We start from the raw sequence: 17,687 nt of genomic DNA, 5'->3' as shown, positions 1-17,687 counted from the left end.
ATATGAGTGCATGAAGAAATCGAGCAAGCGTGCCAATGTTGACTGGTGTAATAGCGTAAACTACTGTAGTGTCGTGCACATTCGCGCCGAGATTTCGATCTCATTGGTAATAGACGCGAAAGTAGCTTTCGGTGCCTTTTCATAGACCTTGCGGAAAGACTTTCATGCTATGGTGTTCTGTGCTGTACAGTAGTGTACTCATGGCGCATGAATGACAGAGTGCCTAGCCTGATAGTACTGCGCATGGTAGAGAGTGTTCAAAGAGGACATGCCTGAAGATTGAGGTGGTTTCTATTTTATGGTTTTGTCTGAAGAAGGAAATACTTTGGCTACCATACCCAGCAGTCCTTCTAGAACATTGCTCGGAAATTGCAACGAAAATACCGCAGCCACTTTTGCCGCCAGAGTAAATTTAATTGAAGGAACGACCTCTTGGAATCAAATTACCACCATTCTGCTCCAGCCGTGCCTTCTCAGTAATAGCAAATGTGGTAATCTCGTATCCGACACCGACAGCATAAAGCCACCTGTTACGGCTTCTCCCTTTGTAGTTATGTTCTGCTGCCCTATTAGGGTAGCTGTGTTATCTTGCTCTAACAAGCTCCCAGTTGTAAAATTATCCGTATCACTTGTGATGAGCAGATCGGTTTGCTCGTGGCCATTTTAAGTAGGATATTCTTGGTGCCATTTGTTTTATCCTCCACGCTGTTGTCTCTGTGCACTTTAGCCATACCGATCATAAATCTTCAGCTCATAGTGCCATTAAGGAAGCAATTTTTGATGTTTTGTTAGCTTCAAAAATCCAGTCTCACAAGTAAGTAGTCGCTGGATACTTGGGGTGTTTAGGTTCCTGTACCATCCGTGCTCCTTCTCTCGCCGGTGGGAAAGAGACCAGCGTTATCAGTAGCCTGACTACGCCCACTGCAGGACAAAGACCTCCCCTATATCTCTCCAAATAACTCTGTCCAGGGCCAGCCGCGGCCACCCTATCCCCGCAAACTTCTTAATCTCATCCTCCTACCTAACTTTCTGCCTGCGCCTGCTGCACTCGCCTGTTCTTTAAATACATTCCGTTACTCTTAAGGAGCTTGGGTTAGCTTGCCTCTGCATTAAATACCCTGCCCACGCCCTATTCTTCCTCTTTATTTCGACTAGGATGTCATTATATCGCGTTTGTTGCGTGACACACTCTGCCCTCTTCCTGTCTTTTGACGTTGCACCTATCACTTTCGTTTTCATAGCTCACTGCGTGGTCCTCAATTTAAGCAAAACCTTTTTCTCCTACACCTTTCTGCCGATAGGGGAATCTATAACGGAGGTGAAAGTGGGGAGAAAAACGCGGAGGTGGACGGAAACAATGTTTACCTTAGCCCCAGATGTAAAATAATCTAATTAGCGCTGCTGTGTTTTGCCGTTTTGCTTGCTTAACCTAGAGCAGCTACAGTAAAGCACAGAGCGGCTGCAATGAAGATATGTTGGCTACGCTGTACCAAGTACATAGAGAAAGTAAGTTTCATTTTGCTACACTTTTTTTCATTGCTCTCGGGCACGGCAAGAGCTTCTCTGCGGAGTCGACACTTACACTGCGTAGAATACGGTGGCAGGGGAGGAACTGTTAGTCAGCAATACCGCTAGAACAGCAGACGTCGCGTGGTGCAAGCACTTCTTCCTCTGAGCTCTATAGCCCCGCGAAGGTTCTGGGTTCGCACACTTTATAGATCACATGATCTGCTTTCGCGTCGCGCCAAGTCTGGCGCCTAGTTTGGCTCATGAAATGCACCGTAAAATGGATGTCGTCATAAAAGTGCAACACGCAGGAAACCCCTGAGAGGAGAGGCGACATGCTCACTATCTTTTCACACTCATAAGCACTTGGTGCGACATGAGTGCTTCTACTGCAGTAGAGGACCGCGTCAACACTGCAGCAATCTGGTGGTCATGAAACCCTTGGAATGTTTAGGCGCAGTAATAAAGAATGGAAGAATTGACAAGCCATCTGTCGTTTTCCGCCATATTTGCATGGTATAAAAAATAGGTGTATTCTTTTTTCGCTCATAGAAATCACATTTCAATACACATGAATGTTTCAGTAAAAGAAATCGAAGCGTTGTGTAGAAATGAAGGAGGACCTTCTGAACTCAGTGCGGAGACACCTTCCCTTGTTTCAATGCAGCCGCAAAAAGAGCGCACGCCTCCAACTCGTACCTGAAGTCACGACCGGAGCAATTGATGGGTGTGTTGAGCTGATGGAGCTCGATGCTCAAGCTCAGAAACGTAGCCGGTCTCCTTTGGCCGTTGCTGGTCCGTCTAGCTCCCCTCAATCCAAAACAAAAAAGATTAATTCAGGAAAAACTGGTCACCACAGCATTTTGGAAAAGGCAGTTGCTGCTGCAGATCTCTCGGCAGAATAGGGTCTCTGAGAGTGCTGCAGTGGAACTGCCGTTCCATTCAATCAGCCTTCACTGATTTAGTAACTCTTTCAAATCGATTTTCTCCTCATGTCATTGCGCTTCAAGAAACCTGGTTGTCGAAAGAGTTTTCATTTCAAATGGAACATTATCGAATTTTTAGAATGGACCGCCCATCAAGGGAGGGGGGGGGGCGGTTTGCTTCTGCTGGTTTCATCCAGATTCTGTCACAAGGCACGATTGGTGTCTCAGCGTGTGGACGCTCATTGCGAAATTCAGGCAGTGGATCTTTCAGTTCCAGGTTTCCATCCCATTACTGTCGCAAATGTATATTTTCCATCTGGGGTTCATGACACACGGCCATTAGATTCCTTACTCTCTGTCAGCAGATCACATGTGTTGCTTGTTGGGGATTTCAATTCGCATCACTTGACATGGGGTTATCGAACAGACCAGTGCGGTTTGCGTTTATGGTATTGGGCTTTTGTGAATAACCTAAACTGTCAATACTCGGGTTTTCCGACAATTCTCCGTGGGCACTCCCGATCAGCATTGGATTTAACGTTTTGAACCCCAGGGGTAGCAGTTTCCTCCTGGACTCCGGTTGACTCTGCAACAAACAGCGACCATTTCCCACTCACTTTTGACATTGTGTGTCCGATGACTTCTATCGGCGGATTCAGTTGCACCCTAGTCGATTACAACAAGTTCAAAAGTTCACTCAGTTCAGAACTACACTCTTTGCCGAATTGGTCTCAGGAGAGCAGGGTGTTAGGCTTATGCTCTATTTTAGATCGGGTACGGAGGCAATCAGAGTTTACAGTGTGCGATAGCATAGGCACTTCTCTGAGCCCTTCGTGGAATGCAGAATGTTCAAAGGATTATAGGCGGCGCAAGGCAGCCTGGAAGAAACTTATCCATAATCAATGTCCCCGGAATTGGATCGATTATAAGTTTCTTGCAGCTACCTTCAAGCGCACAGTCGCTAGGGCAAAAGAAAAATATGATGAAGAGAATTATGACTATCTATCAAAATCTAATAACAGAAAAGCCTTGTTTTGCTTTCTGAGGTCAAGGAACAGGCTGCCACCGCCTCACAACATTCCCTCTAATGTGCCAGGTCATTAGAAGAAATTGGCAAAGGCTTGGAGCACCGTTTTTCGGCTGCGCTTCGCCCACAACTGCTTGGGAATCACTATGATGATTTCCTTAACGTCTCGGTTTCTGAGCTCACCCAGGTGATAAATCGGTTACCTTCTGCAGCTCCTGGCCCTCACCGTGTCACCTCTGCGATGATTAAAATACTGTTCGACGAATCCCCCAATGCTATATTGGAGCTGGTAAATTGCTCTATTAGAACCCCGTGGATCCCGGATGTATGGCGTGTTTCCAAAATTATCCCGGTGGTTAAAAAGCCAGGCGAAGGGTTGGTCTTAGACAACATTCGATCAATTTCATTGACATCGAATCTGGTGAAATTGGTTGAACGCGTGCTGTATGGACGAATCATGCCCGTTATTACTGAAAAGGGACTACTTAACCCCTGTCAGATTGGTTTCAAGCCTGGTTGCTCTATATGGTGTGCGCATACTGATCTCGAAAGCCGTGTCCGACTAGCGCGCCGGCGTCGACCGTATGCTACGCTGGTAACTCTAGACATCTCGAAAGCATATGACAGTGTCGAACATGGGCCTCTGATGTACAGACTACGGGCTCTGGGCTTGCCAAGTTATTTTGTGGAATGGGTGTCAGCTTTCCTGGCTGACAGAGAATTTTATTGTTGTCAACGCGGAGTTTTTACAAGGAAATTTCATCAATCTAGAGGTGTGCCTTAAGGTGCAGTTCTCTTCCCTGTTCTATTCAACCTCTTACTCAGTTCGATTCCGACTTCCCCTGACGGGACTACGTACGTGTATGCAGACGATATAGCTTTCTTTGCTGCTGCGAGTGATTTACATTCTGTGTATATGGTTTTACAGTCATATTTAAATTCCCTTGACCGATGGTTATCTGAATTACACTTAAGTCTTAATGTGAACAAGGGCGCTTTGTTACCTTTTCCGGTTACTCAACAGGTACACATTTCTTTGTCTTATCGTCATCATGTCATTCCTCAGGTATGTTCCCTAAAGTATCTCGGGGTAACTTATGACTCCTCTTTCTCTTGGCGGTCACATAGAGATCAGGTTGCTGCGAAAGGGATTCGGGCGGTAGGCCTTCTGCGAAGGATGAGTAGCCCTCGCTGCGGTATGCGAAAACATGCTCTTCTGCTGATTTACAAAATGAATATCCGGCCAATCTTGGAATTCGGTTGCGTTTTGTTTTCTGGAGCAGCTGCATACAAACTGCGCCCACTTCTGCTCTTAGAGCGAGAAGCTCTGCGCCTGTGTTTGGGTCTCCCTAAATACGTGGCAAACAATGTTTTGTATCTGGAAGCGCGGGTGCCGTCTTTTACTGCAAGGTTTCGCCTTTTGACAGTACAAACGTTTTTAAAGTTTTGCGACTCGGAGCAGCATGCATCCGAGTTGATCTTCCTAGGGCAGCGAGCGGAGTTCTTGGGTGTCGGATGGTCTCGCCTTCAAACTCCCCAAATCTGTTTCGTTGAATCTTTGCTGGGCCCACTCAACGTGCGAATACCTGAAATTGTTCCGGTGCGGTCCATCCCTGCAACTGTGTCTATCATCTACGATGACATATATCCATGTAATGCAAAATTACTGCCTTTCTCATGGTTAAATGGTATGTTGCAGGGTTATTTGTCGACCTTCAGCTCACATGTTGCAATTGCGACTGAAGGCTCGGTGTGTGCAGAAAAGGCAGGTGTAGGTATTTACTCCCAGTCCCTTGACTGGTCTTTTTCTCTCCGTCTCCAAGATTTCACTCCTATCTATCTGGGTGAGTTTCTAGCAGTGGTTCTCGCTCTGCGCAAGGTACCAATTTCAATATCAGCAGTAATAATAATTACGGACTCGTTATCTTTATGCACATCCCTCTCGGCGTCCACTGAATCGCAGCTCTTTCGGATACTAAAATTCCTGATCCCTCCACACATCACATCAATTCGATTTCTTTGGGTTCCTGGCCACAGGGGTCTTCTATTAAATGAATCAGCTGATGCTTTAGCGAAGGCAGCCCTGAGTGGACCGATTGTTGACCCGCTTCAAACAACTGCTTACATCACGGCGCGCTTTCGATGGTACACTGTAATGAACGAATTGGGCGCATGAGCGCTTACTTCCTTGGACGACTTCCAGCACCTACTGTTCCCTTGGAGAAGCTCAGTCTGGCGATCGCGCAATCTTGAAGTTTCCTTCTCGAGGCTTCGTTGCCGGGTGCCGCAACTAAATTTTTACCTCTACAGGCCTGGTCTGGCGATCCCCCCTTGTGTCCGTATTGTGCGGAGCCGGAAACAATAGAGCACTTTATTCTTTTTTGCTGTCGCTACTCATCGATTAGGAGGCGACTATTAGAAGTTCCAATACAGAATCTCAGTTTGCGCCTGTCTTCTGCGGTTGTTCTATCTCTTGGCGCTTCTATGCTTGGCCATACCAATGGGAATGTTTGCTCTGTCGTTCAAAATTATCTCCTAGAATCAAAACGTCTACCATCATGAGCTTTCGTCCTGCCCATCCCATAATCAGCTTATGTATTTCGGTTTTTGCAACCACTTATAGTAATCCCTACCCTTTCTTTGCCTAAATTTTAGTTTGTATGACCCCCCTAACCTCCTGCAACCACCTCGGCTACGGAAACTGTGCGATCCAAATTTTGGTAGGTCATCCCATGCTTGTCCATGCAACTGGTCATTTAAATAGTCACCGCCTGGTTATGGCCAATCCCCCTTGTGGGTATGTGCCATTGTGTGAGGTCAACAACAACAACAAGGAGGACGACGGTTCGGAACGATAGAAGAAGACGACAGCAGTGCCTTTGGGCTTCGGTAAGTACCTTACATCTCCCGAATATCAGTATCTTCAGCATCCTTGGAGTAGCAAAGACTGGCGCTTGCGCACACTACAAGTTTTTTTCGCGCGCTTGCGTTGCCGGGTTCCTCTGTTAATTTGTCTTTTCAAATCTGGCCTGGCGCTTTCTCCATTGTGCCCTATTTGTACCGAACCTGAGACAACAGTTCACAGTTTGGCACCGCTTCTCTTCTTTGAGGATGCGCCTATTACAAATTGCGTTTCATCAGTTGGGTCTACATGTGTCCTCAGCAGTTGTTCTTTCCATTGGCGCTTCTTTGCTTGGACGAAGCGACAGGAGTGTGCGCTGCGCTGGGCAAAATTTCCAACAAGAAATGCAGCGACTTCCATTCTGAGTTCTTTTTTTCTTTTCCTGCTCTCAGGCAGTGCGATTGAATGATAACAGGCGTTGTATACGATTATGTACATTAAGTCGTTGTCCAGTCTTCGATCTCTACGTTAACAGGATCCCTGTCTTTGTGTCTTCAATTCTCTCAGGCTCTATACAATTACTACTCCTTTTACCATCAAAACGCTCCTGTTCTCCAGCAATTAGGCGCCTGTGTCTTGGCCACTCCTCCGTTGTGGGTATATGCCCTCTTTCGTTGAGACTGACCAACCAACCAACCAACCAACCAACCAACCAACCAACCAACCAACCAACCAACCAACCAACCAACCAACCAACCAACCAACCAACCAACCAACCAACCAACCCAACCCAACCCAACCCAACCCAACCCAACCCAACCCAACCCAACCCAACCCAACCCAACCCAACCCAACCCAACCCAACCCAACCCAACCCAACCCAACCCAACCCAACCCAACCCAACCCAACCCAACCCAACCCAACCCAACCCAACCCAACCCAACCCAACCCAACCCAACCCAACCCAACCCAACCCAACCCAACCCAACCCAACCCAACCCAACCCAACCCAACCCAAACCAAACCAAACCAAACCAAACCAAACCAAACCAAACCAACACAAACCAACCAACCAACCAATTACTTCCCTGAATGTATGGCCTTTGTCAAATGTACAACTTTCCTTGGCGCTAGACCACTGCTTATTGTTCTTGTTGAAATTTGTCATAGCCTAATTGCGAGGAGGACCTTTTCTGCTCAGTGGAGTGGAAGTCTCTAATCTCCGTTACCTAAAACGAACTATGACCAAAGCGTGAACTAAATGTATATCTTGACCTTGTGCACCCCATATGGTAAGGTTGGTAGCAATAAACGAGGTTACCTTTCTGCTTTAATGACATGAACAGTTGCTTGTTGTTGTGGGCCGCCTTTGACAGGGACCGTACCTTTCAGGCGTTTTATTTCGTTCTTGTTGATTTGGTAATCCGCTTTGGGTCACAGCTGATTCTATACTGGGAAGCTGACGCGGACGTCTGATGGAATGATACGACGTGATTGACATCCCTGACTGACTTTTTCAGCACTTCTCTCCTATCGATAAACAAACCGTTTGGTCTCAGTGGGGCGAACTGAGAGAGCGTGGCCTCAAGTTTTACTGCTGATCTGGTTACGGTGGTGGTAGGTTGACCAGACCGTCCAGACCAACCGAGCCACTTACTCGTTGTTTGCGTCACTAACTCCTTTATTTTCATCACTATTTGCATTCGAACCAAGTGACGAGAAAACGAAACGAAGCATTAGAAATTGTACCGCGGCTCTTATCCCACTAGATTTCCTTATCAGCCGTTCATTAAACATCGTATTAAAAGACGCGTGCAAGTTACCTGGCTTTCCATAAGACGGTCCAAGGATCATTGCCAACCTGCCCGTACAGTTGATTTTGATCGCTGCATTTGTGTCCAAAAGTTACCTCTCTATGCTGCTACTGTCAATTCACATCCTCACAACGGCAGCTTCGAGAGAATAGAGACTATGTGCGGTAGTAAATAAATGCTCGCTTGAAAGAATAAGGTTGCCGCATGGTTTTTTAGGCAAGACACACTAGGTTATGTGCGGTAGTAAATAAATGCTCGCCTGAAAGAATAAGGTGGCCGCATGGTTTTTTAGGCAAGACACACTAGGAATGCTTCCCTGCTTCCTCAATTCAGTACGCACTTTTACTCTTCCTCAAGCACCCAACTGTCTACCTATTCTAGCTCGCTTTCATTTTTTTTCTGCTGGCGCAGATAATCCTGGAGAAGGCTTCTCGTCAAGTTTAGTGCTACCACCACTGAAAATCTGGAAGAAACGGCTTTAAGAACTCAGAAAACGCTAAGCTTCATCTTTCTTCTCCTCGATGAGTTGAACCCAACAATGCTGACATCCTATTACGCACCACTGTGGCAGTTTTCTTAAACGGTGCCGTGCCGTCACGTTATTTGACGATGCCACGACGTATCACGGCTGCCACGCTTTCTACAGCGGCTCTGGTGCCAGCGTTATGTATCTTCCTCTTCGCTATTCACGTACCAACTGCATATGCGATAGCAGGTAAGTTGTCGGACGTATCTGCATGTTTATAAGGAAGCTAAGGAAAACAAATCATTGGTATCGTAATCACGTGCTCTCTCACATCCACTGTCGGAGAGTGGTTTCCACACTGATGTCAATTTAAGCCTGTCCTTCGCAAGTTTCTTTAGGAAAATGCGCCAAATGTAAACTGCAAACAGAGATGAACACTCAAGAGAAGCACGGTTGCCGCGGAAGCTCAGTGGTTATGGCGCACGGCTCCTGACTCGAAAGTCGAGAGTTCGATCCCGGTCGCGGTGGTCGCACTTCAATTTAGGCAAAATACAAGAGACCCGTGTACAGTGCGATGTCAGTGCACATTAAAAAACCCCAGGTGGTCGTAATTATCTAGAGCCTTTCACTAGGACGTCCCTCATAGTCTGAGTTGCTTTGAGATGTTGAAAACCATAAACCAAACCAAACCGAACTGAAGGCACACACGTGGGTAGACTAACGAGTGATAGTTTTGTTCTTGTTGCACAAAATAAATAACAAGACCAGTAAGAGGGCTAGTAGTTGCTTTATAACGAATATACGACGCTTAACTCGCCCAGAAAATGCAAATCATGAGCATAACGGCTGAGAGACGAAGCGCGTAATTTGGACTGAATTATAGAGAACCATAATAACAGGAAGGAGTGAACATAATACAACGAAATCATTTTGGCTTTGTAATAAAGCATCATAACCCATGCAATAAAACTAGTTAAAAGTTCATGCTTAGTCGGACTTTCGTTGCGCGCTTGATCCTTATTTTTTTTGTCAATTAAGCGCAGTATCTCCACTAAGAAGAAATAACTGTGCCCAAGCGATAAATATCGAGAAACCTTGTATCGTCACCTTCTAAGCACTTGTTGCTTGTGACGGCTTCTGTACACTGTGTGAAACCAACTCGTTTAACAGTGCGTGCTGCGCCAGGTGCAGCCATCTTATCCCCTTAGACTTCCTCATTTAATCTGCTCAACCCACCCCCGTCTGCTCGCACCTACATCCACCTTATCTTGGGATGTACGCTATTGCCCAAACGGTCTATCGGTTATCGCATAACCACATTATATGCCTTGCCCATGACTGTTACCTGAAATTATTTTGACCTAGGATGTTACCTCGGCTGAGTTGCCTAACGCATTCGGCTTTTGCACGGTATATTAGCGTTACTCCTAATATTTTCTTTTTTTATAGCTGGTTGCATGGTCGGACATAAACACTTTCGTGAAGTTGTGTTTTGAATTGGCAGTAGAACAGAAATACGAAGAGAGAACAGCATACGTAGAGAAGCTGCGATTACGAGATGTTCTGACTGCTCGAGATTATTGCAAGCCCATACAAAGTGAAACGCTTTTGATCTGGATTATTTTGACGCTACAGACAAAAGCTAGCCAATCTTGGTCGTTCCGAAAGCGCAATTAGGCTACCTGCGGCAGGGACCTTTCATGTTGCTTTACTGGCCTGAACTTTTGTAAACGCCATATTTTTTTCAGTTCTCTTATCACCCCAAACTCAATGGCGTACGTCCAACACAGCCTAACTTTTCCTCGACTAAGAAAATTTCCAAATTCATTCAGAGTTGAAAGAGAGCCAGTTATACGAAAACTGAGGACATGATGGACCGCGGGAGGCAAGCAGTTGTTTAGAGTAATTTCGGAATTAATGGCAACCGTGTGCTTTTCGATAGCTCCAGCTTGCCTGCGGCCAGCCAGCTCAGTGCAGTACGATTCACCGTTGTCCTCCGAGTTTGCTTTCCTGGAGCCCGTTGGCAAAAGGGATGACGGCCTGGACATGCTCTATTACGCACTCAACTACGTCGGCGCTTTCCTCGTCCCAGTGCCGGGTGTCCCCAGCGGTAAATACCCGGCTTTATACAGCATGTATGATCTACATTGCGTCCGCAGCTTATTTCATTAACGAGACCGGAAACCTAAATTAAGCTTTTCCAGATATATTGGCGATCTGTAAGGAGCCGTGCGGCATTCCAGCCTGCTTACCGTACAATCAGCTATTGAAGTCGGAAAGATGTCGATAACGTAACATTTCAAAATAACCCGTCGCTTTCCTTTAGTGCATAAGGAAACGTCAAGTTCTGATAGAATGTTCTAGGGCGATGGAAAGAAACGCAAGCAAGACGGCATCTAGACGTTCCGCTGTTCGAATTTCTATTCATCGCGCTTTTACCTGGGTGGCAAAAAAAAAGATGTTAGAGTCGCTCTAGAATGCATCATGGATGACCCTAACGCATTTTTGCTAACAGCGAAATAATTATGTGATGAAAAGAACTGCGAATAGCGGAGCGCCTGGGCTCCGTTCTGTTCGCGTATCTTTCCGTCACTACTATACATAGTTAGTGGTTTGGACGCACTAGAGGGCTTCTGGAAAACTGAATATATATTTTCTCTTCATTTCACAGTTCGAATAATTACAAGTCACAAAAATCAGGTTTTAAACGTACGATTTCGAAATACGGTTTTTATGTTAGCCGAGTGGGCACATCTTGTCAGCCTTGGCTTTGTTTGCCAGCAGTAATCTGTTAGTATGTGTTTGGCGTGGTAATTGCAGCAACTATGCTTTGTCTACATGTATTTCCAAACCCAGCAGTTTACGCAAATCAGCACTGTTCTTAACTGATATTTTTAAGCAGTTTCATCGTTTTGGTTATCTATTTTTACAAAGATCATTCAGAGATCATAAGTTGTTATATATGCGAAAAAATAAAATGTTCTTTATAAACAAGTTCAGTTTATACATAAATTTTAATGAAGGATCATATCGAAAAGTTTGCGAAAATGGATAAACAGCACATCAAATTGATGACGGCATTCAACAATTCCCATATTGCATGGCCGAAGGTACAAGCTCAAAAGAAAAAGGTAGCTTTTTTCTGAAGCATTGCTGCGATACAGACGTGATTGTCATCCTCATCATCAGCCTGACTACGCCCACTGCAGGGCAAAGGCCTCTCCCATGTTTCTCCAATTGGCCCTTGTCTTCGCCAGCTGTGGCCACCGTTTCGCCGCAAATTCTATGATTCTATGATCTGCCAAATAGTCGCGATCAGTCAGTTATCTATTTTCATAATTCCTTTGCTGAGGCTTCTGTCATTACATTATCGAATTCCGGGTCTGTAAATCTGCGCTAGGTCTAGGATAGCTTCCTGCATTGTACGCGGCTATTAAAAAGCAGTTTCACCTCTTAACTCTCAATGTGTATCCATCTGGGTAAACATCTGGAGCGTTATAATATGCGCAACGAATTACCGCTGAATATTTTTGAGGAATGACGCTACTGAAAAGGTTTCTCTTCATCTCTTCGTTCTCATACCGCTCTCCTCAATAACTAGAACACTGTAGTGTTGGGGAAATTATTAAAGCGCCAGGTGCACAGTTAGTAAAAAATAATAGCCTAAAGGGTCATCATAAACGTGGTGTGTGGCTTGTGGTGCATCGCCACCATTCCCAATCTTTTGAAGGTGTCGAAAACTCGTCTTCCACGGTCCTAGACATAAAAGTCTCCAGAGATGCTACAAAACCCTCAATACACAGCTCAGAAGCAAATCTCTTGGTCAATACATTATTGACTAAAGCTGTACGTTTTGCGTTGCCCTTTGTGTGGTGCTGTTTTTCCACATTTACTGCACAAAGTAGCGGTATAGTAGCGAAATGTTGTTCGTCTCATTTCAGACTATGCATTTTCTTGTGACCCAACCATATATATAGCAAGTTATGCTATTGCTTGCATGCATAACACGAATAAACTTCCTCCTTTTATTGCTTGCTTTTTATGAAAGAAGCGAAAATCATTTCGTTATGAATTTCGCAAATTTTTAACACTTATTCTTTCTTATGCGGAATTTAAGGCCTAAATACATTGCAAATCAGGGCACGCAATGCGAAACAACATCTACGAGGAGGTATAGCTCGGGTGTTAGCAAGGAATAATTTTGTGTCACTCTAAAGACAAGCAAAGGAGAAAGCTGTGTGGCATAAACAAAAGTTTCCTTCTCTTGTACTAGGAGTAAGCATATACAATGTGAACCCTGCTACTGCTTTGGTGGACTCCATTGCACAGGCAGGAATGGCGCATAAATTTATAGGCCTTAAAAACCACATTCTTATGACAAATATCGTCATATGGTTCTACACGTGTTTCAGTACTACTGTATGCATTCTATGGGCAAAGGAGAAGAAGACTTTTCTCCATTTGTTTCCTGCAGCTTCCCTGACCCCTGACGTTTTACGCAACCCGGCAGGAGTGATACGGCATGGCGCACCGAATGTAAGTTCGTGGGGTGATGAAGGCCGTATGAGCGGATATTAGGGGGCTACAGATAGCAAGCAGTGATTAGGAACGCTGCTCATAGGTAGGCGTAAATTATGGTGAGCTATTATCACTGGCTCAAAAGTTATCATTACCGGATAGTTCAGGGGCTCCAGGTAATCTCGAAGCACCCCTCTCTTATATTCTACTATATTGAGGCTCTACTATGGCACTTGTAGCACTCGGCTAGTTAAAACAGTGTTTTTCAAAATTCCGGAGTGAAATGCACCATATCAATGGTACACAATTACATCCAAAGAAGTTATACATTTTCCTCCCAAAATGTAACCCTGTGTATAAAAATCAAAATTCAGGCAGTTATCTCCAGTGACCACGGGAACCTGAACAAAGTGAGAGAAACAACTCACTTTGTTTGAAAATGCAGAAGGTTAAGTTTATCATGAGGAGATTCTCTTTGTTCTGATTAATCGGACGTTGCCAAACCATTGGTAGTGCAGGTAGATGTAATATTAAGTTTCTTTACTCTCTTTTAAAGCGAAAAAAATAGATATTTTTGACTTTAGAATGTGCTCTCCTGCTGTCAAGTTCTTAATTATATATCTCTCTTCAAAGTGCTCTGGCTGGTCAACCAAACTCATTTTTCTCGACTTTTCCACAAAATGAATAGGGATTTGTAATGAATCACAGCGATCGAGTCATGTCTTACAACTGATGGTTGCAAAAAGGTCACAGGAGACGTAGTATGGCAGAAAAACAAAGTACTTAAGCCGTTGCTCCTAAGCCGTTGGTAGAGACGCGTGAATTGCCATTTGTCAAATCTCTTATCTGCTTGTCGACAGTATCTAATCCTTCAGTTGGTCTTTATGCACGTATTTACAGAACGTTTTTAGCCCCGCAAAAGCTTTCGTAGCATAGGGCAACATTCGAGGATAACAACTCATGCAGACATAGGTGGTATGAGAATTTATTGGTACACTCGACAAATCTTACGTCGTATTCTCTGTCAATAGTTTTTGGGACAATAGTAGCAGAAGAAAACCCCGAGTCGATATGGATATGCATAAGAACTCGGCACCCATGTGGATCCCCAACCACATGCATGGAAGAAGTGTGTATTTGTGAAACGCAACAAAATTAAACTCGCCACAGAAAAGTTACAAAAAATCAAGAGGCATATGAAAATTATCAATAACTGCGACAGAAACGATCAGAATTGCTTTGGTAGATGGACTACTTCTGCTTTGCACTGTACTTAAATAGATTAACAGAACAGTGCCACAGAGTATGGGCCGTAATTTTTATTACCACCAGACAGCAGTTTACAGGCAGTCCTCTGGCGTAGCACAGGCCCTCAGCCTATCAGGCTCTTGACAGATTAAGGAACTCAATCCATTTAAGAGCACAAAATTTAATTGTTTCCCCAACAGACGCTCAGTGGCGCGGTTACGGAGTGTTAAGAATACGCTGTACACCACGAATTCAAACGCTGTTCTTTGAAAAAATGGCTTCTTGATTGCAGTAAAAACCAAGATCACCAACCGTCGTCACCGCATGTATGCTTTCGCGCCTCAGATTTTTCCGTTCATGCCGGGAATAATTCGGCGAATATGAGACGCGGCAACTATCAATGCTGCCTAGCTAGCGCTCGCAAATGCGGTACTTCTTTCACAATACAAAGCATCTTCATGGTGCCGGCAGATGTTTTCATTAAGAAGGAGTTCATGCAAGGAAACTATGGGCGCCGAAATTTGCTTCTCAGCTCCAGATCAAAATGAGTGCACTGCGTACGTTTTGCATGTAGCAAATCCAGGAACCTGGCCTGTAAATGGATAAGCATCTAGTGGTGAATAGCACCGCATAATAAAACGTAGGATCGCTTCAAAATAAACATCGCTTCAAAAAAAGTAGGATCGTAGCTGTGAAAACATAAACAATACAGTAACTACGAGCTAATTTCATCGGAACAAAAAACTGATTGTCAGAGACGCTGCGAGAAGAATGACGCCATTCGCACCGCTCACTGGAACCTAAACGAACTATCCCGATCAAAATTAGCGGGACGCGATGGTGCGAAGACAAAAAACTTAAGCACAATCACGTAATAAAGTCGCCTAAAATGTGCTGAGATGTGAGGGATCAGCCATGCTCAATACGCGAAATAATAATACGACGCGACTGGGCACGGAGCGAAGCTACAGCAGACTTTTTCCCACAACAATTGTCTGTAAACTTTCATTCATAAAATCACGATAAGAAGTGGGCTAAAACCTCATTTGGCAGTTTTTCCAAGGAAATGGCGCAGTATCTGTCTCATATATCGTTGGACACCTGAACCGCGCCGTAAGGAAAGGGATAAAGGAGGGAGTGAAAGAAGAAAGGAAGAGAGAGGTGCCGTAGTGGAGGGCTCCGGAATAATTTCGACCACCTGGGGATCTTTAACGTGCACTGACATCGCACAGCACACGGGCGCCTTAGCGTTTTTTTTTATGGAGGAAAAACGATAAGGCGCCCGTGTGCTGTGCGATGTCAGTGCACGTTAAAGATCCCCAGGTGGTCGAAATTATTCCGGAGCCCTACACTACGGCACCCCTCTCTTCCTTTCTTCTTTCACTCCCTCCTTTATCCCTTCCCTTACGGCGCGGTTCAGGTGTCCAACGATATATGAGACAGATACTGCGCCATTTCCTTTCCCCCAAAAACCAATTATTATTATTATTATTATTCCAGGGAGGCAGTGAAACTGATCGCATGAATTCTACTTTTCCATGAGCTGAGGTGAGATGCAGTACTGCGCACCTCTTCAACACCGTGTCAGTCTGATTTCTCACAAGCACTTCCGGAAATAAACGCCCATCAGATCAAATTGTTAGCCAGTTAGTCGGCTCATCAAGTATTTTGGTAAGATTTCTTACGCATTTGGTGGTTTAGGTTTTGGTAAACGATGTAGACCGCTCCTCGCTTACCGAGTCCCAGTTCCCTTCAAGGTGATTTTTGCCTGCGGACGCATGAGACTTCGGTTTCTCAGGAATTACCAATTTTCTCTGCACACCAATCTTTAAAAGTGCTCTGAATCGTGATTTTCTTAATAAACTTAGCTCCTATACTTCAAGGCTTTAACGATCTCGCACCTCTAGCCAGTGAAACAGAGATAGCATCAGCAAATGATCAATTAGTGTTCTGCTCTCCTCAGAAAAATCAATGACGCACCAGTCTCTACCGTATTAAGCTGCAACAATTACTGCATGTAAGAGCATTTGTTGCACATGCACTGTTTATTAATTGGCTCACACTTACGCAGAAAGCACAAAGCGCGTCGGGATACCGGCGGTCCGTTTGAAACAGTTTTCTGTGACAGGTATCAGTTTTCTTTGAGTGGCGAACGGCCGCCGCTTTGACAGTCGTGAGAACCTGGCGTACGGTAGAAAATCGCGTTTGCGTTCACGCTTTCAACCGAGTTCACTTTTGAAAGTCTGGTTGCTGATTTACTTGTGCGAGCTGTGAGTGAGCATTCGCCTCGTAGACAGGAAATCACGAAAGAAGGAGTGAGTTTCTCCAGTGTGAAAACTGCTCAAACTTTCGAAACCGTATTTCTCCGATGAAGAGAACACTTCGGCTTGAACACGAACTCTAGTACACCGTTTCAGGCTATGCGAAATGCGTTCAAAGTCGTGTTAGCTCACCATGCAAAACCGTCGTTTTCTGGTGAGATGGGTTTGTTAACTTGCAGCTGGTCGCCGTACTTTCGCCATAGGTACGACGATAATGCTTAGGTTGGTGTTTTAAATGTTTTGTGCCTTTATCACTCTAAGCTAAGGTTAATTTCAGCAGCTCACCATGTGCACCAACGCAAAGCAGCGCTGATACGGGTACGGGACGAGATGTAAGATACTGGACGGAGCGCTGGTTACCAGAAATAACTTTTATTCAGAAAAGCGCTCATGGGCTGCGCGTCCAAAGCTGTTGCCTTCATTTTCAGAACTCGCGAAGAGGCCCGCAAGGGCGAAGAAAGGACTTAGGAAACGCTGTTTGAACGAAAAAAAAAAATGAAGAAACGACTCGTTCATTAGAGATTCAGGAATGTTCTGCAGGCCATGATAGCGAATAAAAAAGCTGAAAAGGGCGATAAATGATGCCGAGGATGAAAATTGATGTTGGAATTGGTTATGGACAACCACTGCTTTATATGTGGGCATTTGTGACGTTATCTCGTCTCATCTGGGAAACCTTGATTCGGTAAAGTTACTAGCCTAATTTGCAGCCTTGTAAGCCAAGTTAAGTTCGTTCACCTATTAAGTATTATTTAATACGCGGTTCTGCAGCAAATTATGAGTCGTGGTGTCACTTACATGCAAAGGGTTTGCCAAAAATTTAAGCCCGCGCTTCAGAAGGTAGGAGCGGCTGTCTTCTGCGGCCTCAGAGGCGCCATCTCCCGGCGCCCGGGGCCTGCGAATATAGGCACTTTGAGGAGGCTCACCCATTTCACTCTAGTGCTCCCCTTCACAATCAAGCCTCAGAAAAGGTAGTGTGGCGTGTTGTTTCACTTCTCGTGCCGCCGGAGCGTTAGAG

General features: G+C 45.0%; 1 protein-coding gene across 1 annotated transcript in view; it reads left to right on the top strand.

Annotated features, from left to right (window-relative positions):
* The first annotated feature begins 8,532 nt into the window (after positions 1 to 8,532).
* Positions 8,533 to 17,687, top strand: part of LOC144119842 (uncharacterized) — a 65,648-nt gene continuing 56,493 nt past the window's right edge. The window contains exons 1-3 of the mRNA XM_077652368.1: positions 8,533 to 8,831; positions 10,525 to 10,692; positions 13,057 to 13,118. Of these exons, the coding sequence (XP_077508494.1) occupies positions 8,726 to 8,831; positions 10,525 to 10,692; positions 13,057 to 13,118 (336 nt within the window). The 5' untranslated portion in view covers positions 8,533 to 8,725. The remainder of the gene's footprint in view (positions 8,832 to 10,524; positions 10,693 to 13,056; positions 13,119 to 17,687) is intronic.

Source organism: Amblyomma americanum, chromosome 2 (genome assembly GCF_052857255.1).
Source record: "Amblyomma americanum isolate KBUSLIRL-KWMA chromosome 2, ASM5285725v1, whole genome shotgun sequence".
Taxonomy (NCBI): Eukaryota; Metazoa; Arthropoda; class Arachnida; order Ixodida; family Ixodidae; genus Amblyomma; species Amblyomma americanum.
This window is presented reverse-complemented; position numbering and strand designations above follow the sequence as displayed.